The sequence below is a fragment of the Geotrypetes seraphini genome, chromosome 3 (genome assembly GCF_902459505.1).
Source record: "Geotrypetes seraphini chromosome 3, aGeoSer1.1, whole genome shotgun sequence".
NCBI classification, from domain to species: domain Eukaryota; kingdom Metazoa; phylum Chordata; class Amphibia; order Gymnophiona; family Dermophiidae; genus Geotrypetes; species Geotrypetes seraphini.
Window position 1 is genome coordinate 48,041,958 of NC_047086.1, and position 25,088 is coordinate 48,067,045.

General features: G+C 45.1%; 1 protein-coding gene across 1 annotated transcript in view; it reads left to right on the forward strand.

The window, feature by feature from the left end:
* The window catches only part of FILIP1 (filamin A interacting protein 1), a 265,510-nt gene that overhangs the window by 234,728 nt on the left and 5,694 nt on the right, over positions 1–25,088 (forward strand). Inside the window, 1 exon segment of the mRNA XM_033938162.1 lies at positions 5,909–5,966. Within this exon segment, the coding sequence (XP_033794053.1) occupies positions 5,909–5,966 (58 nt within the window).

A 25,088-nucleotide genomic window follows, 5' to 3' on the forward strand; every position in this document is an offset into this window, starting at 1 on the left:
GGGTCTAAGGTGCCTGGGGACAATCAGAGCCATAGGCCCCTCCTCAGTGCATCCCAGGGTGCACCGATAAGGGAAAGTCCTGCCATTTTGAAGAGGTGGGCCTGCTGGCTAGAGGAAGTAAGCTTCCCTCCCACCGGCCTTTGTCTTAAAGATATAGGGGGCAGGGGGGGGTATTGGGAGGAGGCTTAGCGGGGGGGGGGGCAGGGAAGCCCCATGGTGGGAGGGAGTGGGCATCCCCCCTGCTGTCCTTCAATTTAAAGGTGCAAGGGGTGTCAGGCAATTGTAGGGGGGGGGAGGGGTTGGTAGACCTTGGTGGCAGGAGAGATTGGGCATCCCTACTGCCATCCTTCAATTTAAAGGTGTAGGGGGCGGGGGGGGGGGGCTGTTGGGAGGCTATCATGGGGCAGGAGACACTGGTATCATTGGGGCATCGAATGGCCCTAAGGCAAACATGAGCAACTCTGGTCCTCGAGGGTCAGAATCCAATCGGGTTTTCAGGCTTTCCCCAATGAATACGCATGAGATCTATTTGCATGCACTGCTTTCAAAGCATATTCATTGGGGAAATTCTGAAAACCCGATTGGATTCTGGCCCTTGAGGACCAGAGTTGCCCACCCCTGCCCTAGGGGGATCAGTGGGAGGGAAAAATTGAGGGTATTTAAAAAAAAAAAATTTGGTGGGGGAGGGTCTGAGCTGTCAAGCCTTACTTTCCTGTCAGTGCCTGAGCCAATCAGGCTATGACTGTTCAGAACTAGACAGAAAATTTTGCCCTCAAATGTGGCACAACGAGGTTAGGGAATCACCTGGCGATGATAGAGAATCGCCCAGAGTGCTCCTTTAAATATTAATGAGGCCATTTTACTACCATTTTAATATTAATGACCTCATTGTACTACATTTACATGGCAGAATCGGAGACTGCTATGAAGCTCAGAAAAGGCCGTTCTCAGAAGTGAGCCGTTCTGATAATTGGCCGGTAAAATACTAGCACACTAAATCGGCTGGAACCGGTATAGTGACTATCATTAAGGGCCCAGTAAGTTTTGAGAATCCAGCCTTGAATGTCTGAAACCTGCCTCTGATTCCCATTCACGGAGTATTTGTTTCAGAAACGAAGGTCACATGTTCACTCCTTCACTTACTTCCAACATCATCTATGGTCTTAAACCAACTGCCTAATCTCTGCAGCCCCAAAGGTGGGGCTACTCCTCATTTGCTAAGGAACACATCACAGATTATGTTAAACCGCAAACATTAGCACGTACTTTTCTGCCATAAGTGGGATATATGCAATACCCTTCACCTAGGGTTAGGGTTACCAGACGTCTGGATTTCCCCGACAAGTCACTAATGTAATGTAATGTAGCCCCGATAAACATGAACGAGAAAAGTTTTCAGCAGGAGAATGTGTTGCAAGCGTCCTCACTGCACTGCGGCCATCTTGCCTCTGGCCCTCATTAGCATTCATTTTTAATGTGTAATAATACCCAGTCTGAGCAATCAGGTCAAGGATTTACAAAATTAGAATGCATAAGCTTGAAATCCTTTGCTGACCCTCAGAGCTTTCTCATATTCATACTGTGGCCCTTTACACAAAAAATGTTGGAGACCAATATTTGAATCAGTTCCCAGTCCACAAAAGAACATTGCCTCCTATCCCATGGCCTTTTAATTTTCTCAGGAGTCTCACACATGGGATTTTGTCAAAAGCTTTCCGAAAGTCTAGATATACAGCCAACTGGCTTATGTTTATCCACATTTGTTCTTGCCTTAAAAAATTAATTTAAATGTTTAATCATTGTGTAATTGTTAGCACATATTTTATAGAATTACCCTCTAAGAGACCAATTAAAGGAGTTAGAACATAAGAACATAAGCAGTGCCTCCGCCGGGTCAGACCATAGGTCCATCCTGCCCGGCAGTCCGCTCCCGCAGCGGCCCAAACAGGTCACGACCTGTCTGAATCACCAGAAGGGGCTCCCTTGCCACCTTGGTTTCTCATTGAAGTCCTATCTTCCCATCGAAGTCCTAACCCTCTGGTCTTGCGCATGCACGACCTGGTTGGGTTTCTATACTTATTACCTGGTTAGCTTTCTATACTTGTGTTACATCCCAGCTCCTCCCTCAGTATCCCACGATCCCTTTATCCCTCAGGAATACGTCCAATCCCTGTTTGAATCCCTGTACCGTACTCTGCCTGATCACTTCCTCCGGTAGCGCATTCCAAGTGTCCACGACCCTTTGCGTGAAAAAAAACTTCCTTGCATTTGTTTTGAACCTATCTCCCTTCAGTTTCTCCGAATGCCCCCTCGTACCTGTTGTCCCCTTCAGCCTGAAGAATCTGTCCCTATCCACCCTCTCTATGCCCCTCATGATCTTGAAGGTCTCTATCATATCTCCCCTGAGCCTCCTTTTTTCCAGAGAGTTAAACAAATGCCAGTGTGAAAGAGCAATGATAATGTGTCAAGCTTCCAGGAAGTAGAGGCATGGTCAACCAACATGAAAGGGTAGCAAAGCTCTGATATACATATTCTCGAGCAGAAAAGCCAAGTAGACTAGGTGGATCAGTTAATCCTTATCTGCCATCACCTTCTAGGATTCTGGATGGCCACTGGCTACAAACATATAGAGAACTAGATTTCTTCCAATCTACCTTTCTTACCCCCTTCCCCCTTTTTACAAAAGCGTAGTATGGTTTTTAGTACTGGCCGTGGTGGTAACAGCTCCAACGCTCATATAATTCATATGAATGTATGAGCTGTTACCGCTGTGTCCGATTGCTAAAAAACACACTACTCTTTTGTAAAAGGGGGGGGGGGGAAGGGTTAGATTTTTGCTTGTTGAGGTACTAAGCAAATTAATTTCAAGTACCAGAATATTTTGCATAAGAACTCCCCAGTGATATAGTTTCTTTCACTTTCGCTTTTATGTACGTCGGTCCACATGGTGGAAAAGTGCCCTGCTTTCCTACAACCCCCCTCAAATTGCTGCTGAATCTCCTCTTTTTAATGTACCTTCTTACGTAACAGAAAATTGCTAATGTGGATTTTATGACTCTGCCTACGTTATTCCTTAGAACCCAACTATGTTTTTGAAAAATTGAACATAATCCACCCGATATTTAGCAGTATTGCCAGTCAGGAATGTCTGCTGGCTGGCTATATGCCTCTAAGATGGCTATCTCCCACTGAATATCCTGGTCAGCAAATTGAGTGGTGACCAGCTACGTCTAGCAACCAGACAGACTTGCCTAAAAAGCAGGTCTATTTTTGGTCCCTATGCCTTAGGCGGCCAATCAGTGAATATTGGCTTGGCCAGCTAAGTCTTCAGCAGCTGAACTGAATCCGTAAATTCAATGCCAGCGGCCAGACACAGCTCCAGTAGTGAATATCCAGATTCACCACCAACCGCAGGAGGTAGCCATGCTGCCTCCCACTGTCTGAATATCAAGTCAGGGCCAATGTATTTCTAGGAACAGAGGGCATTTTGTTGCTTTCGTGTTTTGGGGCATTTTTCTCTCTAAGTCTTGACATAATCTGGTTGTATCATGGCTATACTTAGAATTCTAGCTTTTGACATTGAGGCGTGTGAATTCTGGGTAACATTATATTTGTGAGCAAGTCCAAAGTTTTGCATGTGGGAAAGAGGAGCCTGAACTATAGCTATGTGATGCTGGGTTCTGTGTTAGGAGTCACTGTCCTGGAAAAGGATCTAGGTGTCATTGTTGAGGATATGTTGAAACCCTCGGCTCAATGTGCGGCGGCGGCGGCGGCTAAAAAAGCAAATAGAATGTTTGTAATTATCAGGAAAGGAATGGAAAACAAAGATGAAAATGTTATAATGCCCTTTTATCGTTCTATGGTACGGCCGCACCTCGAATACTGTGTGCAGTTCTGGTCGCCGTATCTCAAAAAAGATATAGTGGAATTAAAAAAGGTACAGAGAAGGGCGACAAAAAATGATAAAAGGGATGGGACAACTTCCCTTTGAGGAAAGGCTTAAGCAGCTAGGGCTCTTCAGCTTGGAGAAGAGGCAGCTCAGGGGTGATATGATAGAGGTCTATAAAATACTGAGTGGAGTGGAAAGGGTGGATGTGAATTGCTTGTTCATCCTTTCCAAAAATACTAGGACTAGTGTACCCAATCGCTAATTTGTAACTTCCTGGTAATGTCCAGCTATCTTCAAATGTAATCCGCCTAGAACTGCAAGGTACAGGCGGAATAGAAGTCACTAATGTAATGTAATGTAATGTATGCAATGAAGCTACTAAGTAGTAAATGCAAAACAAACTGAAGAAATATTTCTTCACACAATGTGTAATTAAATTCAAATTCATTGCCGGAGAATGTGGTGAAATCAGCTTAGCAGTGTTTAAAAAAAGGTTTGGATAATTTCCTAAAAGAGAAGTCCATAGACCATTATTAAGATGGCTTGGGGGAAATCCACTGCTTAATCCTAGGATAAGCAGCATAAAATCTGTTCTACTACTTAGGATGTTGCTAGGTGCTTGGAACCTGGGTTGGCCACTGTTGGAAACAGAATACTGGGCTTGATGGACCTTTGGTCTGTCCTAGTATGACAATTCTTATGTGAGCCAAGTCTAGGACAATCAAGCCATTGTGACATCACTGGCTCTTAGGCATTGATGGAATGAGGCATTATGACATCACAATCTCAGCTCTAGAATGTTGCTACTCTTTGAGTTTCTACTGGGTTGGCCACTGTTGGGAAACAGGATACTGGGCTTGATGGACCTTTGGTCTGTCCTAGTATGACAATTCTTATGTGAGCCAAGTCTAGGACAATCAAGCCATTGTGACATCACTGGCTCTTAGGCATTGATGGAATGAGGCATTATGACATCACAATCTCAGCTCTAGAATGTTGCTACTCTTTGAGTTTCTACTGGGTTGGCCACTGTTGGGAAACAGGATACTGGGCTTGATGGACCTTTGGTCTGTCCTAGTATGACAATTCTTATGTGAGCCAAGTCTAGGACAATCAAGCCATTGTGACATCACTGGCTCTTAGGCATTGATGGAATGAGGCATTATGACATCACAATCTCAGCTCTAGAATGTTGCTACTCTTTGAGTTTCTACTGGGTTGGCCACTGTTGGGAAACAGGATACTGGGCTTGATGGACCTTTGGTCTGTCCTAGTATGACAATTCTTATGTGAGCCAAGTCTAGGACAATCAAGCCATTGTGACATCACTGGCTCTTAGGCATTGATGGAATGAGGCATTATGACATCACAATCTCAGCTCTAGAATGTTGCTACTCTTTGAGTTTCTACTGGGTTGGCCAGTGTTGGGAAACAGGATACTGGGCTTGATGGACCTTCGGTCTGTACAACTATGGCAATTCTTATGTTTTTATGTGAATGACTCTACTGGCACCTGGGGTGGTGGTGTGTCCCCTTGCATTCTTCTCTACCCCTCCTGCCGCGTGCGTACCCCTTCCCTTCCTCCGTACCTGTCTCGCTTCCCCGGCGCGATCAGCACCTCCAATTTATTGGCCGTGCCAGGGTCGGCTCTCCCTCTGACATTACTTTCTAATTGCGGGATCCAAAAATAACGTCAGAGGGGAGCGCCAAGGCCAGTGCGAGCAGCAGGTTGGAGCTGCTGCTCGCGCCGGTAAAGAGCTGGAGGCTTGGGGGTGGGGGGGGGGGGTGGCAGTGAAGGTGCGCGTGCAGCAGGGAAGGAGTGGAAAGGAGCAGGGCTATCGGTGCCCCTACCAAGATGGTACCTGGGGCGGTCTGCCCCCCCCTTACTACACCACTGAATGACTCTCTAGCCCAAATACATGACTGCAGTGTGTTTTTTTGGTGTTTTATGCGTTACTTGGTATTGAAAAGGGAATTACCGAGCTCTTGTCACATCGTTGCTTTCTTTCTCCTTTCTAGACCACACAGGATGGGTCATCACAGCGTTCCACACCTACTCGCATTCCTGTGTCAAAAGGTATGAAAGCAGGAAAGCCAGTAGTGACAGGCCTGGGAACAGGAAATCTGACAAAGTTTGAGCCTCGTGCCGAAAGTCAGTCTATGAAAATAGAACTGAAGAAGTCTTCAGCCAGCAGCTCTGTTTCTCTTGGAGGGGGCAAGGGCTAAGGCCATGGGCCAAGGGGGTATGTGCAGCTACCTTGAAAACCAACCCCCTGTCTGTTATTGGGTGATATATGGAGATATACTACCGTGTTTCCCTGAAAATAAGACAGTGTCTTATATTAATTTGGGGTCCAAAAAACACATTAGGGCTTATTTTGGAGAGATGTCTTATTTTTTTTTTCATGTAGAACAATCATCTTTCCCTTCTTCTCCTGCACCCCAATGCTTCCTCTTTCCTTTCTCCCCCCTCCTTCCCCATGAGCAGTATCTTTCCTCCCCTCTCACCCATCCCCTTGTGTAGCATCTTTCTATCCCTCCCTCCCATCCCCCTGTGCAGCAGAACCCCGTTGACCCTCCCACTGTGAGATTCACATACCTTTGCTCTGAGGCCTCCAAAAACAGCAGTTGTGGCAGCGCTCTGAACGGGCTGCTTTGCAGTCTTCACCGCCAGGGCCTTCCCTCTGCTGCATTACTGATGATGTCATCAGTGACATGTCAGAGGGAAAGCCCCGGCGGGGAAGGCCATGAAGCAGCCTGTTCAGAGCGCTGCCGCTGCTTTAGGAGGCCTCTGAGCGGAGGTATGTCAGGTCTCACCGGGGTGGGGGCTGCTGAATCAACGAGTCTGAATTTCTCAGCGAATCGGACAGCACTAGTGTCAGGGATGGATTCAGGGTGTGTCAGGGACATTCGGGGAGGGCTTAGGGCAGGGGTGTCAAAGTCCCTCCTCGAGGGCCGGAATCCAGTCGGGTTTTCTGGATTTCCCCAATGAATAGGACCGATTTTGACACCTGTGGCTTAGGGAGTTGATCTTAACTAGGGCTTATTTGGGGGGTAGGGCTTATATTAGGAGCATCTTTAAAAATCATGCTAGGGCTTATTTTCGGGATAGGCCTTATTTTCGGGGGAACACGGTAATTCATGATCCAGTTTTTCGTTCGTGGAATAACCAACTAATATTCATCTGTCTTGGCCATTAATCATTTTAAATTTTTTTAATACTTGGGATAAAGGAATGGGTACATGTTCAATGGAGATTTAACCTGATAACGATAGTGGTTCTGCAACATAAATGAAATGATTGATTCAAGCTTGTGTTGAGGCCCATATCAATGTAGCTTGCAGTCTAGTAGTAAGGGGTAGAAAGCTAACATTCTGTGAATAAGCAGAGAAGAACTGCATCACCTCAGTCAACGCTTGTTTTCTTTCTAGTGTGAAAATTTCTGGGTGAGATATTCTGTTGTAGCAGCAACCGTGTGACTCTAACTGCCGGCAATTGACACAAATCAGCTGCATTGAATAAACATGTGACATATTTACTTCTACAGCCACTGCCTATTTAGTCTGGGCCTACTATTTTGCAGGCCTAAACTAAACATTTATACCCCGAAATTCAGCCCACAGTAGGATTGCCAGATGTCCGGATTTCCCCAGACGGCTTTTCAAAACCTGTCACTCTGTCTGGGTACAAAATCGCATCGGGAAGGGGCATCCGCGCCTGGTGCGAACACAACGCAGTGATGTCATTGCGTCGCATCCATAGATGCCATCTGCGGGTGGGGCTGGGGGGCGGAACAGGGCATGACAGAAGTGGAACTGGGCAGTCCTGGGGGCATGGCCATGGGTCCGGATTTTCACAAAGGAAAATCTGGTATCCCTAGCCCACAGTATTCAATAGTGTTAAAAACTTCGGACTGCCATGGGCTGAATCTAACCCTGATGTTCAATGCCTGGGTCATACTTAACACCAGCATTACATATCTGGGTCATCCACCAACCTGGAAGATATATTAGGTGTAGAATAACATTCAGGCCCCAATTATATAATAAGCACCTGCCTTAGGTACCTAGATCGATGTGTAACACAGGCAGAATGAGGTGGGCCTAGGGGCATGGCCACGGGTCTGGATTTTCCTTCGGGAAAATCTGGTAACCCTAGCTATACCATAGCTCCCAAATACATCAAGGTAGCCAGCCAACCTCCTCTTGACATCAAAAACCCTTCCCCAAAATCAAAAGAGCTATCAACATCAACCCCTCTCCCCCCAAATCAAGCCCCAGTTAGTGGTAATGTGCCACTGAATAGTAGCAGCTGGCCTTCTGTGAGGTCCAACCACACAGAAGCCTCTCCTGCCTAGTTAAACCTCTTTGAAAATCTACCCCTATGTGACATCCCTAAATCCTCCCCTAGCACAGTGCCAATGGGGAAGCCTGCCAGCAAATCATTCCCACATATTATTACATTTGCTACTACTTGGACATATGATTCCCCTTTGCAAATAATTCTGCCTTCTCCAGTCAATCAAGAGGACACAGAATAACAAATCACCAATGGCTGCAGTGTTTAAATATAGTCAGAATATTCAGCACTGCTATCAGTCTAGCAGCCAGTGCTGAATATCTGGATACATCAGCCAGTGCAGATGTTAACTGGGTAGCAGGGATAGCCAATCCTACGATCCAGATAACTGTCCAAATAAATTAGGCAGTCTTTTTGGCAGTCCTGTTATCTGGAGAGTTATCCAGATAGAGGGGTTGAATATGACCTCTACCAAGGTAGTGCAGGGGTGTTCAATAATGATTTGCCACAGCCTTGGATAGTATCTAGATCAGTGGTTCCCAAACCTGTCCTGGGGGACCACCAGCCAGTCAGGTTTTCAAGATATCCCTAATGAATATGCATGAGAGATTTGCATACCTGTCACATCCATTATATGCAAATCTCTGTCATGCATATTCATTAGGGATGTCTTGAAAACCCGACTGGCTGGTGGTCCCCCAGGACAGGTTTGGGAACCATTGATCTAGATAGTGCAGCTGATAATCAGTGGATAGACATGGTCAGTGGTAGAGAGTGACACGGGGACAAAATTTCCCAGTCCCTGCAGGAACTCATTTACCCGTCCTACCCCCCGTGAGTTATTTTCCTGTTCCTTCCCCATTCCTGCAAGCTCTGTCCTCATCTGCACAAGCCTCAAACACTTTAAAATCATCAGTGTTCAAGGCTTGTGTGGTTAAGGCACAGCTTACGGGAATGGGGCAGGGACAGGGAAAGCGACAAAACTCACGGGGATATTCTCTAGTCAGTGGCACTTATCCACTGATGCATCAGGGCGGGGCCTAAGGCCGCACACGTCGTCGTCGGAGGCGTGGAGCAGGAGGGAGTGAGCACCCCTCCTGCTCCCAACAATATTAAGGTCCCAACAATATTAAGGTCATCCTGACGACCTCGGAGGAGGCCTGGAGCAGGAGGGAATGAGTACCCTCCTGCCCCAACGATTCTTAAAGCTAGAGGGGGGAGCAGATGGGCCCGGCCGGCCTAGGTAGAGCTACAGACAGGCAGATAGTGAAGGAGGGAGGTGTGCCAGACAGATCAGTATGGGGGTTTCACATGGCAGGAGGGAGTTGGCAGTCCTCCTGCCTTTTATGGGGCATCGGCGGGGCCGCGTTTGAGGTGGGGGGCATTTTGTAGGGGTTTGGGGAGGGAGGAAGCAGTTCCGGGTGGGGGGCCCTTTATTTATTTTTTTACCGAGCACATATTTTGCGTGTGTAAAACCCGCAAAATATCTGCCCGGGGATAAACTGGAATCTAGGAACCTCAAACTGCGGCAGGGAAATAAAGTTCCTGGAAATGATAGGGGACTGCTTCCTAGAACAAATGGTGGGAGAACCGACAAGAGGGACCGCAACCTTGGACTTGGTCCTAAATGGCATAACGGGAAGCGCAACAGATGTAGAAGTCACGGCCCCACTGGAGACGAGCGATCACAGCATGATCAGTTTTAGAATTGGCATCGGGAAGGGGAAACGAACCAAGACCCAAACCACAACCTATGACTTCAGAAAAGGGAATTATGACAGCATGAGAGCCATGTTTAAAGAACGGCTCAAGAAAAGGACAGCCGAAATCCAAACGGTCGATCAAGCATGGTCCCTACTAAAAAATACCATCACCGAAGCACAGAATCTCTACATTCCGCAGATATCCAAAGGAAGGAAAAACAAGAAGAAAGGAGAACCAGCTTGGCTAACTAAAGAGGTGAAGGATGCAATAAGGGAAAAGAGGAACTCGTTTAATAAATGGAAATGTGAAAAAACAACAGAGACCTGGAACTGCCACAAGGTCGACCAGAAAAATTGTCACAAGGCGGTAAGAGACGCCAAAAAGGTCTATGAGGAAAAGATAGCACATGAAGCCAAAAACTTCAAGCCCTTTTTTAAATACATAAAAGGGAAAAAACCAGCAAAGGAGGCAGTGGGCCCTCTCGACGACCAAGGAAAAAAAGGGTGCATCAAGGAAGACAAACAGATTGCAGATAGGCTAAATTCATTCTTTGCCTCTGTTTTTACCAATGAAGACACTGCAACAATGCTCGAAACAGGGAGAGTATTCATGGGAGAAATAGAGGAAAGCCTCACCACAGTGAATGTGGATTTGGACGAGATATACTATCAGATTGACAAACTAAAAAATGACAAATCCCCTGGGCCGGATGGAATTCACCCGAGAGTGTTAAAGGAGTTTAAGGTAGAAATTGGAGAACTGTTACAAGCCCTAGCTAACATATCAATTAGAACCGGGCAAATACCTGACCACTGGAAGATAGCGAATGTCATCCCAATCTTCAAAAAAGGATCGAGAGCAGAACCGGGCAACTACAGACCTGTAAGTCTTATGTCGGTTCCTGAGAAGATGGTTGAGGCACTAATTAAAGATAGCATAGTGCAACACCTGGAAAATCACGACCTGATGAGAGCTAGTCAACATGGCTTCAGGAAGGGGAAGTCATGTTTGACGAATTTACTTCAGTTTTTTGAGAAGGTAAACAAACAAATCGATAACGGAGAACCGGTGGATATAATATACTTGGACTTCCAGAAAGCGTTCAACAAGGTTCCACACGCATGACTTCTGAGGAAACTACAAAGCCATGGAATAGAGGGGAATATACTAAGATGGATAGGCAAATGGCTGGAAAACAGATTGCAGAGGGTTAGTATAAATGGGAAGTTCTCGGACTGGGAGAGGGTTACAAGCGGTGTGCCCCAGGGTTCGGTTCTTGGGCCCACCTTATTCAATATCTTCATAAATGACCTGGAAGAAGGAACATCAAGTAATATAATCAAATTTTCAGATGACACAAAACTATGTCGGGCAGTTGGGTCACAAATGGACAAAGAAGAACTCCAGAGAGATTTGAACCAGCTAGAGAAAAGGGTGGAAAAGTGGCAGATGAAGTTTAATATAGAAAAATGCAAAGTGATGCACCTGGGCAAAAAAAATAAGGAACATAAATACATAATGTTAGGAGCCACATTGGGCAAGAGTGAACAAGAAAAGGACCTGGTAGATAGATAGGACCCTGAAGCCGTTGGCTCAATGCGCAGTGGCGGCAAAGAAAGCAAACAGGATGTAGGGAATGATAAAGAAGGGAATCACGAGCAGATCAGCGGACGTCATAATGCCGCTTTATAGAGCAACTAGTGTTTAAGCCCATTACAATAACAGGTGCTAGAGTCTGTATGTGTGTTTTTTGTTTTTTATTTGTCTCTCTCTCTCTCTCTCCCTGGACGCTGTCTGTCTGTCATTCTTTGTGTCTGTGTCTCTCCCTGGTCCCCTGTCTGTGCGTCTTTCTTTCTGTCTGTCTCCCTGGCCCCCCTGCTTGCCAAAGCAGCCTCCTTTCCCTCTCCCCCTGTTGTGCAATGCCTGCCTGCTTCTTGGCCCCCTTCTGTTCCCCCCCATGATTGCTGTCTTCCCCCAGAACAACCATCCCCCCAAAGCAGCCCCCTTTCGCTCTCCCTCTGGCCCCCTGTTGTGCCATGCCTGCCTGCTCCGTGGCCCTCTTTTGTTCCCCCCATGATTGCTGTCGGCCCCCAGCACAACCATCCCCCCAAAGCAGCCCCCTTTGCCTCTTCCCCTGTTGTGCAATGCCTGCCTGCTTCGTGGCCCCCCTTCTGTTCCTCCCCCCTCCCTGATTGCTGTCTGCCCCCAGCACACCCTTCTCCCCAAAACAGCCCCCTTTCGCTCTCCCTCTGGCCCCCTGTTGTGCCATGCCTGCCTGCTCCATGGCCCTCTTTTGTTCCCCCCATGATTGCTGTCGGCCCCCAGCACAACCATCCCCCCAAAGCAGCCCCCTTTGCCTCTCCCCCTGTTGTGCAATGGCTGCCTGCCTGCTTCGTGCACTCAGCACAACCCTCCCACCAAAACAGCTCCCTTTTCTGCCTGCTCCATAGCCCTCCCGTTCTTACCTGCCCCCATCCATCCATGGTTCCTGTCGCCGCTGCCACTCCTGTTCCTGTTCAAAGAGGCCTGCTTAGGTTCATGGGCGGCTGTATTGAACCTTGCAGGCCGCTCTCCATATGGTAGCATGTTCCTTCTGACGCGATCGCGTTAGAGGGAACGTGCTTCATGTGGAGAGCGGTCTGCGAGGTTCGCTACAGCCGGCCGCGAACCTCATCAGGCCGCTTCAAACAGGAGCGGCAGCGGTTGGTGCAGGAGGGGGGAGTCGTCGACACTGCTGCGGCGCAAGGGGATCGGGGCCATGCTGCCAGCGGGACAGCCCCCAGCTCTCTCCCTCCTCCCCTCGCGCGCTGTGGAGGCGATCGTTGGCTGGCTGCGGTCCCGGCTTGGAGAGGTCAGGGGGTGCACTTGTCTTGCGCGTGAGGCCAGACCGTAAGCCGCGCACGTGCACTTCCTATGTGTGCTACAGCTCACGGAAAACGGACGCATGCATAGGAAGTGCGCATGCGCGGCTTACCATTTTATTATATTAGATGGTCAGACCGCTCTTGAAATACTGTATCCAACACTGGTCTCCCTACCTAAAGAAGGATATAACACTGCTGGAGAGGGTGCAGAGATGAGCCACAAAGCTAGTAAAAGGTATGGAGAACTTGAGCTACCAGGAACGCCTCGGAAAACTGGGGTTGTTCACCCTTGAGAAGAGAAGACTGTGAGGGGATATAATAGAGACTTAAAATAGAATTCGACAAAATAGAGCAAGAATCGTCGTTATTCACGTTGTCAAATCTGTCTCGGACAAGAGGACATGGTCTGAAACTGAGGGGCAGCAGGCCCAGGACAAATGTCAGGAAGTTCTGCTTCACACAGCGAGTGGAGGACGCTTGGAATGCTCTCCCGGAGGAGGTTGTGACGGAGACCACCATTCTAGGTTTCAAGGGCAAGTTGGATGCGCACCTTCTTGCGAATCACACTGAGGGATACGGGTAAACATGGTAATCATCAGGGAACACCTAGCTTAGCCTCTGCGTGTGCGGGTCGCCGGACTAGATGGACCTAAGGTCTGATCCGGTGAAGGCATTTCTTATGTTCTTATGATTAAAAAAAAAATTACAAGCCCTGACAGCAGTGACAGGAGGCTGCTTCTCCTGTCACTACTGTCAGGGTCTGCGCATGAGCGGGGATTGCACATTTTCAATCCCTGCTGGCAAATGGGGCATTCCTCCGATCACCCTCATTTGAATATGACTGATTTGTGAATCAGTCGGACCGGCCCAAATCGGAAACGGATTGTTTGATTTGGGCAGGTTAGTGAATCTAGCCCTAATTATATTCTATAATGTGGTGTGCATAAATTCTAGTGCATAGGTCTCAAAAGGGGTGTGGCCAGGGGAGGAGCATGGGCAGATCATGGGTGTTCCTGAAAGTTAGGCGCACTGTTATAGAATGCATCTGATTCATGCACAACTTATGCACCGGCATTAAGGCCTGGTTTTCATTGGCATAAATATCCGCACCTAAATGTTAGACATGCCGACAGATGCTACACATTATTCTATAAACTGAGCCTAGCTTCAGAGGCAGTTTATAATTAGTTAGGTGCCGCCAATTCATGTTCGAGCCTTGCGACCTGATGAATTACAGATCTAAAATGAAATCAGTTTTGTGCTAGGCCAGTAAGGTCCTCCAGCGTCATCCCCATGGTTGTTTTCAGCGTGTCCAGCCATCTGATTACAGGTCACCCTCTTCACCTGGCTCCTTTGATCTTCCCAAACATAACATCGTTTTCCAGTGATCTTTTTCTTCTGACAGTGTGACCAAAATAAGACAGTCGTAACTTTGTCATTTGGGCTTCGAGTGGCATAGCCGGTTTCATCTCTTCCAGAATCGATCTGTCAGTTCTTTTGGTGGTCCACGGCATGCATAAAATCCTTCTGCAACATCAGAGCTCATAGAATCATGTTAAGCGCCAACCTTTTTTTGGCACCAATTTTTTTAGACGACATAATTTACCCCTTTGTGCGCATGTTTTCAGTCTCAACTCGATGTATACAGTATAACCTACATTCGCAATAAAGAAAGCCAGCAAACATTTTGTGTGTGTAGTTGCTTGATATATGTGCTCCCTTTCTGACCCGTGTGAATGCACACATACATACAGCTTAAAGGGAACACCACTCAGGAATAGGTACGTTTTCATGCCTTCTTCTTATTTTTACTGTGAACTTACAGGTCCAGGATTGCACATAAACTTATAGATTTTGTGGGAAAGAGGAAGTACCTGGAGTAAAATCCATGATTCTGAGGTACTTCCTCTTTGGACTCTATTCTAAATCATGCTTGTATTTCTGATGCAAGGATGACCTCTTGTGATGATTGGTGATAATCCATGTATTGCACCAATGGCTCATCCATGCAACTAATTTTGTGTCTGAAACTTGTCTGTGAAGATTTTTTGCCATTCCTTGCTTAACAAGTTTGCCTCCATCCGCCTACTGGGTTGTCAACAACTAAGGGTTCTCTTTAAATTTAGTGCCTCAGTGGATTATTGGTTTTATCTTTTTCTCAGTCTCTGATATGGTTCATAGATGATGTTTGTTGTTGGGAGAGGAGAAAGTACAGCTGGAATCATCTGTGGAACATTTTGAAAAGGATGAGGTCTTCAGCATCATTGAAAGTTAGCCTTGTTGAGGATGAAACCCCTTTCCAATGCTGGCCAGACAGTTCTCTTAAGGTGGAATAATCATCTTTAATCTGCAAGACAGCATCTTTGACTTTGTCTCCAAATGAATGATCTCCTGAGCAAAGAGAGGTTATGAGGCAATCATAGAGGTCCTCTCAGTGTTGAAACTCTGAGTCATTTCATTCTGTGTGCAGCCATTGCCAGGGGTGGCAATTCCGATCCTCGAGAGCCGGAGCCAGGTCAGGTTTTCAGGATATCCACAATAAATATGCATGAGATAGATTTTGCATCTCAAGGAGGCAGTGCATGTAAATCCATCTTGTACATATTCATTGTGGATATCCTGAAAACCTGACCTGGTTCCAGCTCTCGAGGACCGGAATTACATACCCCTGCACAACATGCTGCTCTGGCATTAGGGAAGTCTCTAATTTTCAAAATTACTGAGCTGTGGAATGATTTTCCTATTCAACTGTGCGATTTGGGCTCTTTCCAACCATTCTGAAAACATCTGAAAACTTGGCTATTTTCAAAGTTGTACATTCCGCTCCTCTCCATACTATTCCAAATCCATATTGTATCTGTTCTCCTTTCTAATTTCATGTAAACCATGCCAAGCGCTACTATTATAGAGAAGATGCGGTATATAAGCCTAAGGTTTAGTTTAGTTTATCATAGGTGTTATGTCGTGATGTCATCAGAGAAAATATAGATTTTTCCAAGTTGGTGTGGCATTGAATTAGAAGGGCATCTGAGATAATTGAGGAGTTTTCAGGTATGTCAGTATCTGCTGTATTTGTGAGTGTTCAAAATGCAAAATATGAAGTTGATGAGTCATTATTCTAGAGTTAAGCATGGAAGACCTTCTTCCCCATGGTACTCAGAAGTCTAAACTCTCTGCTCAAGATAGCTATGGACGGTGCTTACATTTTTAGATCTTTTGAGTGCTGACTCTGAGACTACTGAGTGTTGAGGCAGTTGCATCTTCTCATAACCAGGACAGATATGGACTGGAAAGGAGATTCCTCTATATTTTCTCTTGTAAATTATGGAAAAGACAGGGCATTGCCAATTGCCAAGGTACATCCATAGACTGAAGGACCCCTTCAAAATCATGTCATAAATATCTATGGAGAACACTTCTCATAAGAACATAAGAATAGCCTTTCTGGGTCAGACCAATGGTCCATCAAGCCTGTTCTTATGGTGGCCAATCCAAGTCACTAGTACCTGGCCAAAACCCAAGGAGTAGCAATATACCATACTACTGTTTTATTTTTTTTATAGTACCAGGCTTTGTTTAGGTTGGAGAGGCGGGATCATATGTCTGAGTACTACGTTAGTTTGTATTAGTTAAAGTTGTCCTATAGGATCCGTTATAAGTTGCTATTAACGATTTATATGTGCTTGCACAATTTGGCCCCAAAATGTTTAATTGAAAGTATTTTACCACATGTCCTATCTCTTCAACTACGGTCAGCTGGGTTGCTACATAGAAACATGACAGCAGATAAAGGCCAAATGGCCCATCTAGTCTGCCCATCCACTGTAACCATTATCTCTTTCTCTCTCTGAGAGATCCCACATGCCTATCTTGAATTCAGACACAGTCTCTTTTTCCACCACCTCTTCCGGGAGACCATTCCACGCATCTACCACCCTTTCCGTAAAAAAGTATTTCCTCAGATTACTCTGGAGCCTATCACCTCTTAACTTCATCCTATGCCCTCTCATTGCAGAATTTCCTTTCAAATGAAAGAGACTCAACTCATGCACATTTATATTACGTAGGTACCGTATTTTTCAGACCATAAGACGCACTTTTTCCCCCCCAAAAAGGGGGTGGAAAAGGGGTTGTGTCTTATGGACTGAATACACTGTGCGTCCCCCCTCTGTTACCTTTTTTAGTGGTGGTGGTCCAGCACGGTCTCCTGGATGGCTGCCTGTGTCTTAGAAGAGCGACGCAGAATGCAGGAGCGCAACCTATGCGCTTCCTTCCTGATCGCGCCGCTCTGTGATTGGCTGTGTGAGGCACACCACTGGTAACATCCCTTTCCTCAGAGTGATCTCCATTGATCACTACCCTCTGTTGCCTTCCACTCAACCAGTACCTGACCCAGCCCATCACTTTGGGGCCCATCCCAAGGGCACTCAGTTTATTTATTAGACGTCTGTGTGGAACACTGTCAAAGGCTTTGCTAAAATCTAAGTACACCACATCTAGCACACATCCTCTATCCAATTCTCTGATCACCCACTCAAAGAAATTGATCAGATTTGTCTGACAAGACCAACCTCTAGTGAATCCATGTTGCCTCCAGTCCTGTAATCCACAGGATTCCAGAAACTTGACCATTCTCTGTTTTAAAAGCGTTTTCATTAATTTGCTTACCACAGAAGTCAGACTTACCGGCCTGTAATTCCCTACTTCTTCCTTACTTCAACTTTTATGGAGAGGGACCACATCCGTCCTTCGCCAGTCCGCCGGTACCACTCCCGACTTTAGAGACTCATTGATAAGGTCAGTCAGCGGAGCTACCAGAACTTCTCTAAGTTACTTCAGCACCCTCGAATGTACACCATCCGGCCCCATCACTTTGTTTACCTTTATTTTAGCTAGCTCCTGACAAACGCAACCCTCTGAAAATCGATCAGTGTCTATTACTCCTCCATCCCTATTCACATTTGTCTTCTGCGGTCCCACTACCGGCACTTCAGCCGTGAACACGGAACAGAAATATTTGTTAAGTAATTTGGCCTTTTCTTTATCAGCTTCTACATATTCCTCCCCTTCACCTTTGAGTCTCACAATGCCACTTTTGCACTTCTTCCTATCACTAATATATCTAAAAAAATGTCTTGTCTTCCCGTTTTACCGTGTCAGCTAATTTTTCTTCCGTTTGCATCTTTGCTTTCCTGACTACACGACCAGCCTCTCTTAACTTTTCCAGATATTTTTGCCATCTACTACTACTACTACTTACTACTTATCATTTCTATAGTGCTATTAGAAGTATGCAGCACTGTACATTAAATATTTAAGAGACAGCCCCTGTTCAGTAGAGCTTACAATCTAATCAACCAGACAAACAGGACAAAGGAATGATGAAAACAGGCAAGGGAGCTTTACATGTGAGTGGAAATTATGAGCTAAATGCTAGCTAAAACAAGGAGGTTTGAATTAAAAGTAAACTAGTATATCAATCCCTAGTAAAACTTCTTGGCACACGGCTCCTAGAAGATGAAAATATTCCAAGCTATAGTATAGTAAGCACTTCATGATGGTAGCAAGAGTGTAATATTCCAGTAGTACTAGATGAAATTCTTCTGGAGGAACCTATATTCTTTGCAGGTTACAGTGTAGTTTCTTGGCCGATGTGTACTGTGTAATACTATTCTTCAACTTCTGAGACATGCCTGAAGAAAGGGAACCTTATGTCAGTTTGAAAGTTCATAGACAACATTATTTATAGATAATTCTTATGTTCATTTAAAAAAAAAAAAAAAGGTGTCACAGCAGTTTGAGAAGGATCTATGATTCGTATGTGACATGATGCATTATTAGGTAATGAAAGTACTGCCATCTAGTGGCAAGGTCTAGTCATGCATTTTAAATAGTTTGGTTTATTGAAAGGAATTTAATTAATCCTGTCCAAATTGGAAACCTATGACCAATTGGGTTAATCAGCAAGGCCTCAATTGTAGCTACTGTTCTTTTGCACATCCTTCATAAACATTCACAATTCAATGGTTTTTTAAAACTATGAAAAAAAAAGCCCTCTTAACTTTGCTAACAGAAAGCTGGATGCACTGAATTCAAATATCAGTTGGCAATGGAAACACGTAAAAGAAAAAAAAAAAGAATATAGCTGGGAAATTACTCGCTTTGAAATAATGTTATAAGCATTTGCATCAAATTTTAATAAACATACATTTTTTTAAATAAACATGAAATTAAAGAGGAATTATGGAAGATATGGAACTGCAGACATTGTGTAGCAGATAAGGCATGAGAGATGGAAGCTTGGCTGACATAGTATGGCAAACATAACTCCCCCTCCCTCCGCCCTTTATACAAAACCATGCAAGTTGTTTTTAGTGCTGGCCGGTGCGCTGAATGCTCTGCGCTGCTCCAATGCTCCTGAGCGTCAGAGCGGCACAGAACATTCAGCACGCCATCCAGCGCTAAAAAATACTTGCATGGTTTTGTAAATAGTATGGTAAATATGGCGTATAGTGAAAACAAGGATGGCGAACAGTGTGACAGAGTATAGAACATGGCATGGTCAAACATAGGATGATCGATCTTTCAATTCATTCAAGTGTGCACAAAATATGCTCACTTTATGCGCTCATAAGATATGCTTATAATATCTTCAGCATTTGATTACCATGAAAGCGGGTAGAATTACGTGGATATTTCCTCACTGGTCATGAAATTAGCGGTTTTAGTGCACGCTACAATGCGGCACGCACTAGACGCTAACACCTCCATAGAACTGGCATTAGTATTTTCCGTGTAGCGTGGGGTTAGCACGCACGGTATTGTAGCACACGCTAAAAATGCTAGCGCACCTTCGTAAAAGGAGCCCTGTATGTTATTTATAGTTATCGTGAAATTAATGCTGTTTTTAACCATTTTAACAAGGGGTTCAAAGAAACCTGTTGTACTTGTCTTAGAACTGTTATACTGTGCGGTCTGGGGAGGCTGAAACCGACATGTTCCGCTAACTGTATCAAGGGTCCTCCCAGAGCTGTTTCATGCCTTCCAGCTGGCACTGAAATGGCTCTGGGAGGACCCTTGTTACAGCTATGTTAGTGAAACATGTTGGGTTCAGCCTCCCCAGACTGCGCAGTACAACAGTTCTAGGACAACAGGTTTTTTGAACCTTAAGAAAATCCTTGTTAAATTTGTTAAAAACAGCGTTAATTTCAAGATAACTATAAATAACATAAAGTGAATATCATTAAATAATTTCATGACCAGTGAGGAAATAGCCACATAATCCTACCTGCTTTCCTGGTAATTAAATGCTGAAGATATTATAAGCATATCTTGTCTGAATTCAAGAGGGCCTGGGATAAGCACATGGGATCTCTCAGAGAGAGAAAGTTGTGGATGGTCATGTTTTCAGGATATCCACAATGAATATGTATGAGATGGATTTGCATGCACTGCCTCCTTGAGATGCAAATCTATCTCATGCATATTTATTGTGGATATTCTGAAAACCTGACCTGGCTCCGGCTCTCAAGGACTGGAATTGCCTACCCCTGAAATAGGGTAAAGTCGGCATTTGGAAATTTTTCAATTCAGCATATGGTCACTTTCTAGAGTTGGAGGTTTTTTCTCCAGTTGAAATCAAGATTATAGGCATTAACCATGAAGAAACAATCTTGTAAGCCAGTGGTTCCCAACCCTGTCCTGGAGGACCACCAGACCAATCGGGATTTTAGGCTAGCCCTAATGAATATTCATGGAGCGGATTTGCATGCCTCTCACTTCCATTATATGCAAATCTATCTCATGCATATTCATTAGGGTTAGCCTGAAAACCCGATTGGCCTGGTGGTCCTCCAGGACAGGGTTGGGAACCACTGTTGTAAGCAGAAGTTGTTTACCACTCAAGAAACGTTACCTGCCTTCAACTGAAATCTCGTAAGTAACAAGCTCAGCTCGCTAGAGAACTCGGCATTAATGAATTTACTCCAAGAGGATAGATGAAAGTTTACCTAGTCTTTTAGAAGAAGAAGCTGGACTACAGAGGATAAAAATTAAACCAGCTAATAATGAAAACTTGGAGTCAGCACTGTATCAATAGTTCATCTAAGCTCTGTCCCAGGGACTCCCTATTTCTACTCCATTCTGAAAGCTCAGGTGGAAAAATGTAGCCCTCAGCTCAATGGCGAAGAGTCTACGTTCAAAGCCAGTGACAGTATTCAAATCTAGGCTAAAAGCCATGTTTGTTTGTTTTTTTAGCTTGCTTTTAGCTCATAATTCCCACTCACATGTAAAGCTCCCATGCCTGTTTTCATCATTCCCTTGTCCTATTTGTCTGGTTGATTAGATTGTAAGCTCTACTGAACAGGGGCTGTCTCTTAAATATTTAATGTACAGTGCTGCATACGTCTAATAGCACTATAGAAATGATAAGTAGTAAGTAGTAGTAGTAGTAGATGGCTCAACGGGTTCAGCTGAGGGAGATCTTGCCTCACCAATTTGCTTGACTTCTTTGAAGGTTTGAATAAACATGTGGATAAAGGTGAGCCAGTTGATATAGTGTATCTAGATTTTCAGAAAACTTTTGACAAACTTCCTCATGAAGGATTCTGAGAAAATTAAAGAGTCATGGGATAGGAGGCAAAGTTCAGTTGTGGATTAGGAAATGGTTATCGGATAGAAAACATAGGGTAGGATTAAATGGTAATTTTTTTCAATGGAGGAGAGTAAACAGTGGAGTGCTGCAGGGATCTGTGTTTGGACCGGTGCTTTAACTTATATATAAATGATCTGGAAATTGGAACAGGTGAGGTGATTACATTTACAGATAACAGTAAACTGTTCAAAGTTGTTAAAACGCATATAGTCTGTGAAAAATTGCAGGCGGACCTTAGGAAGATAGAAGACGGTGTCGATATGGCAGATGAAATTTAATGTGGACAAATGCAAAGAGATGCACATTGGGAAGAATAACCCGAATCACAGTTACCGGATGCTAGGGTCCACCTTGGGGGTTAGTACCCAAGAAAAAGATCTAGGCATCATAGTAGACAATACGCTGAAACCTTCCACCCAATGTGCGGTGGCGGCCAAAAAGCAAACAAGATGCTAGAATTATTAGAAAAAGGATGGTAAAGAAGACTAAGGGACTCATAATCAAAATGGAGATACATCTAAAAACTGGCCTAAATCGGCACTTGGACGATCAGTCAGACAAGTCTTCCAAGTGCTGATAATCAAACTGGGTTTTAGACGTGTCTAAAAACAACTTAGGCCTTTTCAGTGCTGCTGTACGACCAGAGCTAAAATGGGCGTTTTAGGAGGAGTGGTGTGGGCAGGATTTGGGCAGGACGTGGGCTGATCTAAACTTACCCCCTCTTGTACGAAACCGCGCGGAATAAAAACGTACATAGTTGCCTCCAGAACATCAGCACATGGCACATAGCAAAACCTAGCAGAGCAGTACAGAGGTGGCTTAAATAGTGTGGGGGTGGGCTAGTGAACCATAGAGAGGAGGACCCAGGCCCATAAGCAACATACAATGCTACTGATCCAGAGTAAGCTGTGGCTTCCCCCATGTCTGTTGATGAGGACCCTCAAGCTATGTCAACTGAAGACTTCTGAAGATGGCCAAAAATTCCCTTTACCAAACTTGGCAGGCAGCCTTTTACAAAGCCGCGCTAGCGGTTTTAGCGCATGCACCGGATTAGCGCGCTATAGCTGAAAATCTACCGCCTGCTCAAAAGGAGGCGGTAGCAGCTAGCGCGTGGCAATTTAGCACGCGCTATTCCGCGCATTAAGGCCCTAGTGCGGCTTTGTAAAAGGAGCCCTAAGTCACAGATGCTGGCACCACAGTGGCACAATGATGATGCCAGCAACTGTTACGCTTGGTAGAAGGGAGTTCTGGCCACCTTTGGAGGAGGTCCTTAGCTGGCGGTTACTTGGGGATACCCACCAGTTACAGCAAGGGTCAGCAAGTACTTCAGTACTGGAGAAATAAAACCAGAAATGCACTTCTTTTTCTGTTGAACAGAATACAAAGACATCTGCTATATATGTACATTTCCCAAAGCTCACAAAAAACAAAAAGGGAACAAACCTAAAGAAGTTTTTAATACCTTTTTAAACCCTGATGGCGCTCAGAATCCACGGATGGAATAGAAAAAGCTCAACGTGGGGAACAAACCCCTAAAGAGATTTTTCACAGAATCTATCATTGCACCAACTGATGTGTTAGAAAGGTGATTAAAAGTGCTTCTTAAAAAACAATATACTATTTTGCATGTCCATAAAGTGAATAAATGTCCAATATTTCAAAGATTTCAAAAAAAGTGAAAGCAAACAAACTTAGCTTGAAAGTCCATACAGCGATGGTCCGGCAGGGTTCTGACGCGTTTCGCCGAAATGGCTTCTTCAGAGAACCCCCTGTGCTGTGTGTGCAACTCAAAATTGAATTCTTCCTAAACAGACAAAAAGAAGGTGAAACTGTATAAAATTCACAAGGAAGAAAGTGTGTAAAGCTTACTCTCGACGCAATCGGCAGGATACCTGGTTCAAAGGAAAAAGTCTTTCATTTCCTGTGACGTCAGTGCTCAGCTAAGCACCCTGTATTTATGATATAGCAAACTGTCCATCAACGGTGAAGAAACGCCCACCATTCAACTTCTCGATTCAGTCCACTAGGAGTCACTGTCTTCCAATGGTATATCCATCTCTGTTCTTGTTTCCACAACCAAGCTTGAACGTTACCTCCTCTCATTAAATGGGCCACTTCCAGTACTGTAAAGGTATTAAAAACTTCTTTAGGTTTGTTCCCTTTTTGTTTTTTGTGGGTATCAAGGCTTGGAACAATCCCTTATGTATATTTTTCCCAGTTGTTTGCTTTGGGCATTTCCCAAAGCTAACATATTTCAGTCAATAAACTCCTTTTTTTTTTTACCTTTGTTGTCTGGAGATTTATTTTTCCATCAAGTTGGTTCCAGTTTCTCTTTTTCCTGCTTTCTTATCTTCTCTGTTTCATCCTCTCTGTCCTTTTCCCCCATGTGCAACACCTCTCCCTCTCTCTTTGTTCATCAGCTCTCTCTCATTACCTCCCTTGCTGCAAATGGAGGGAAGGGGGGGCGGTAAAGGGTGCCTCTCTCCTAACCCCTCTATTGCCAAGTGCAACATTTCTCCCTTTCTCATCCCCTGGCTCCTGTAAAGCATCTTTTGTCCTTCCCCACCAGCCTTATACCTAGCATTTCTCTGTATCAACCCTCTCTAACACCATGCTTTTAAAATCTCAGTACCTATTTCGTTAAGTTTTGGTCTACTGAGTCAAAAGCAGCTAATATATCAAATTGGAGGGGAACTGTCTCATGTACCATGCTTAAGATTTTCTTGATTTTGATAGTTAGAATTAGTAGGAGAAGTTCGGTGCTCTGCTGAGGGCAGAACCTGAACTGTGTGGGGTAGAGGCATGAGACTTTTTTTAATTGTAGTTTGAAAGTTGTTTGGAGACATGATGAGCCTCTGGGAGTTTAGTTAGTAAAAGGGATGCCAGCGATGGGTCTATAATTTGAAGGATTTGAGAGATCTGTGTTTTGGTTTTGGGGAATAGGGGTGAGGGCAATGATACCCACTTGAGAAGGCAATTGTCTTTGTTGTAATAAACTATTTTGGGGATTGGTCAGGCAGTCTATGATGCCATCTGGGGCACCTGCTAGCAAGTGGGTAGGGCAAGTGTCCAGGATTCAGCTGCATGTAGAAAATTTTTTATCTATGATGCTGTGTCAGCTAGTGCTGCACGATTCGCTGATTCAAATCGATTCACCAACTCACTTTGGTGAATTGATTTGAATCGATTCGTTGTGCATGAAAATCAGACTTACTGATTCAGCGACATACCCCCCCGGTGAGAACTGACATACCTACAAGGCCTCCTAGAGCAGCGGTAGTGCTCTGAACGGGCTGCTTCATGGCCTTCCCTCTGCCACATCACTGAATTTATCATCAGTGACACGGCTGGGTGAAGTCCTAGCGGGACAGGCTGCAAAGCAGCCCATTCAGAGTGCTGCTGCTGCTCTAGGAGGCCTTGGAGGTATGTCAGGTTTCACGGTGGGAGGGTCAGTGGGGTGCTGCTACACAAGGGGATGGGAGGGAGGGGAGGAAACTACTGCACAGAGGGATGGGTGGGAGGGGAGGGGAGGAAAGCTGCTGTTTAGGAGGATGTGAGAGGAGGAAAGATGGAGCACATGGGAGAAGAAAGGAGAGAGGAAAAATTGGGATGGAGGAGAGGAAGGGAGAGATTAAACAAAGAGGTAGAAAGGGATGAGAGGGAAAAATCATTCATATG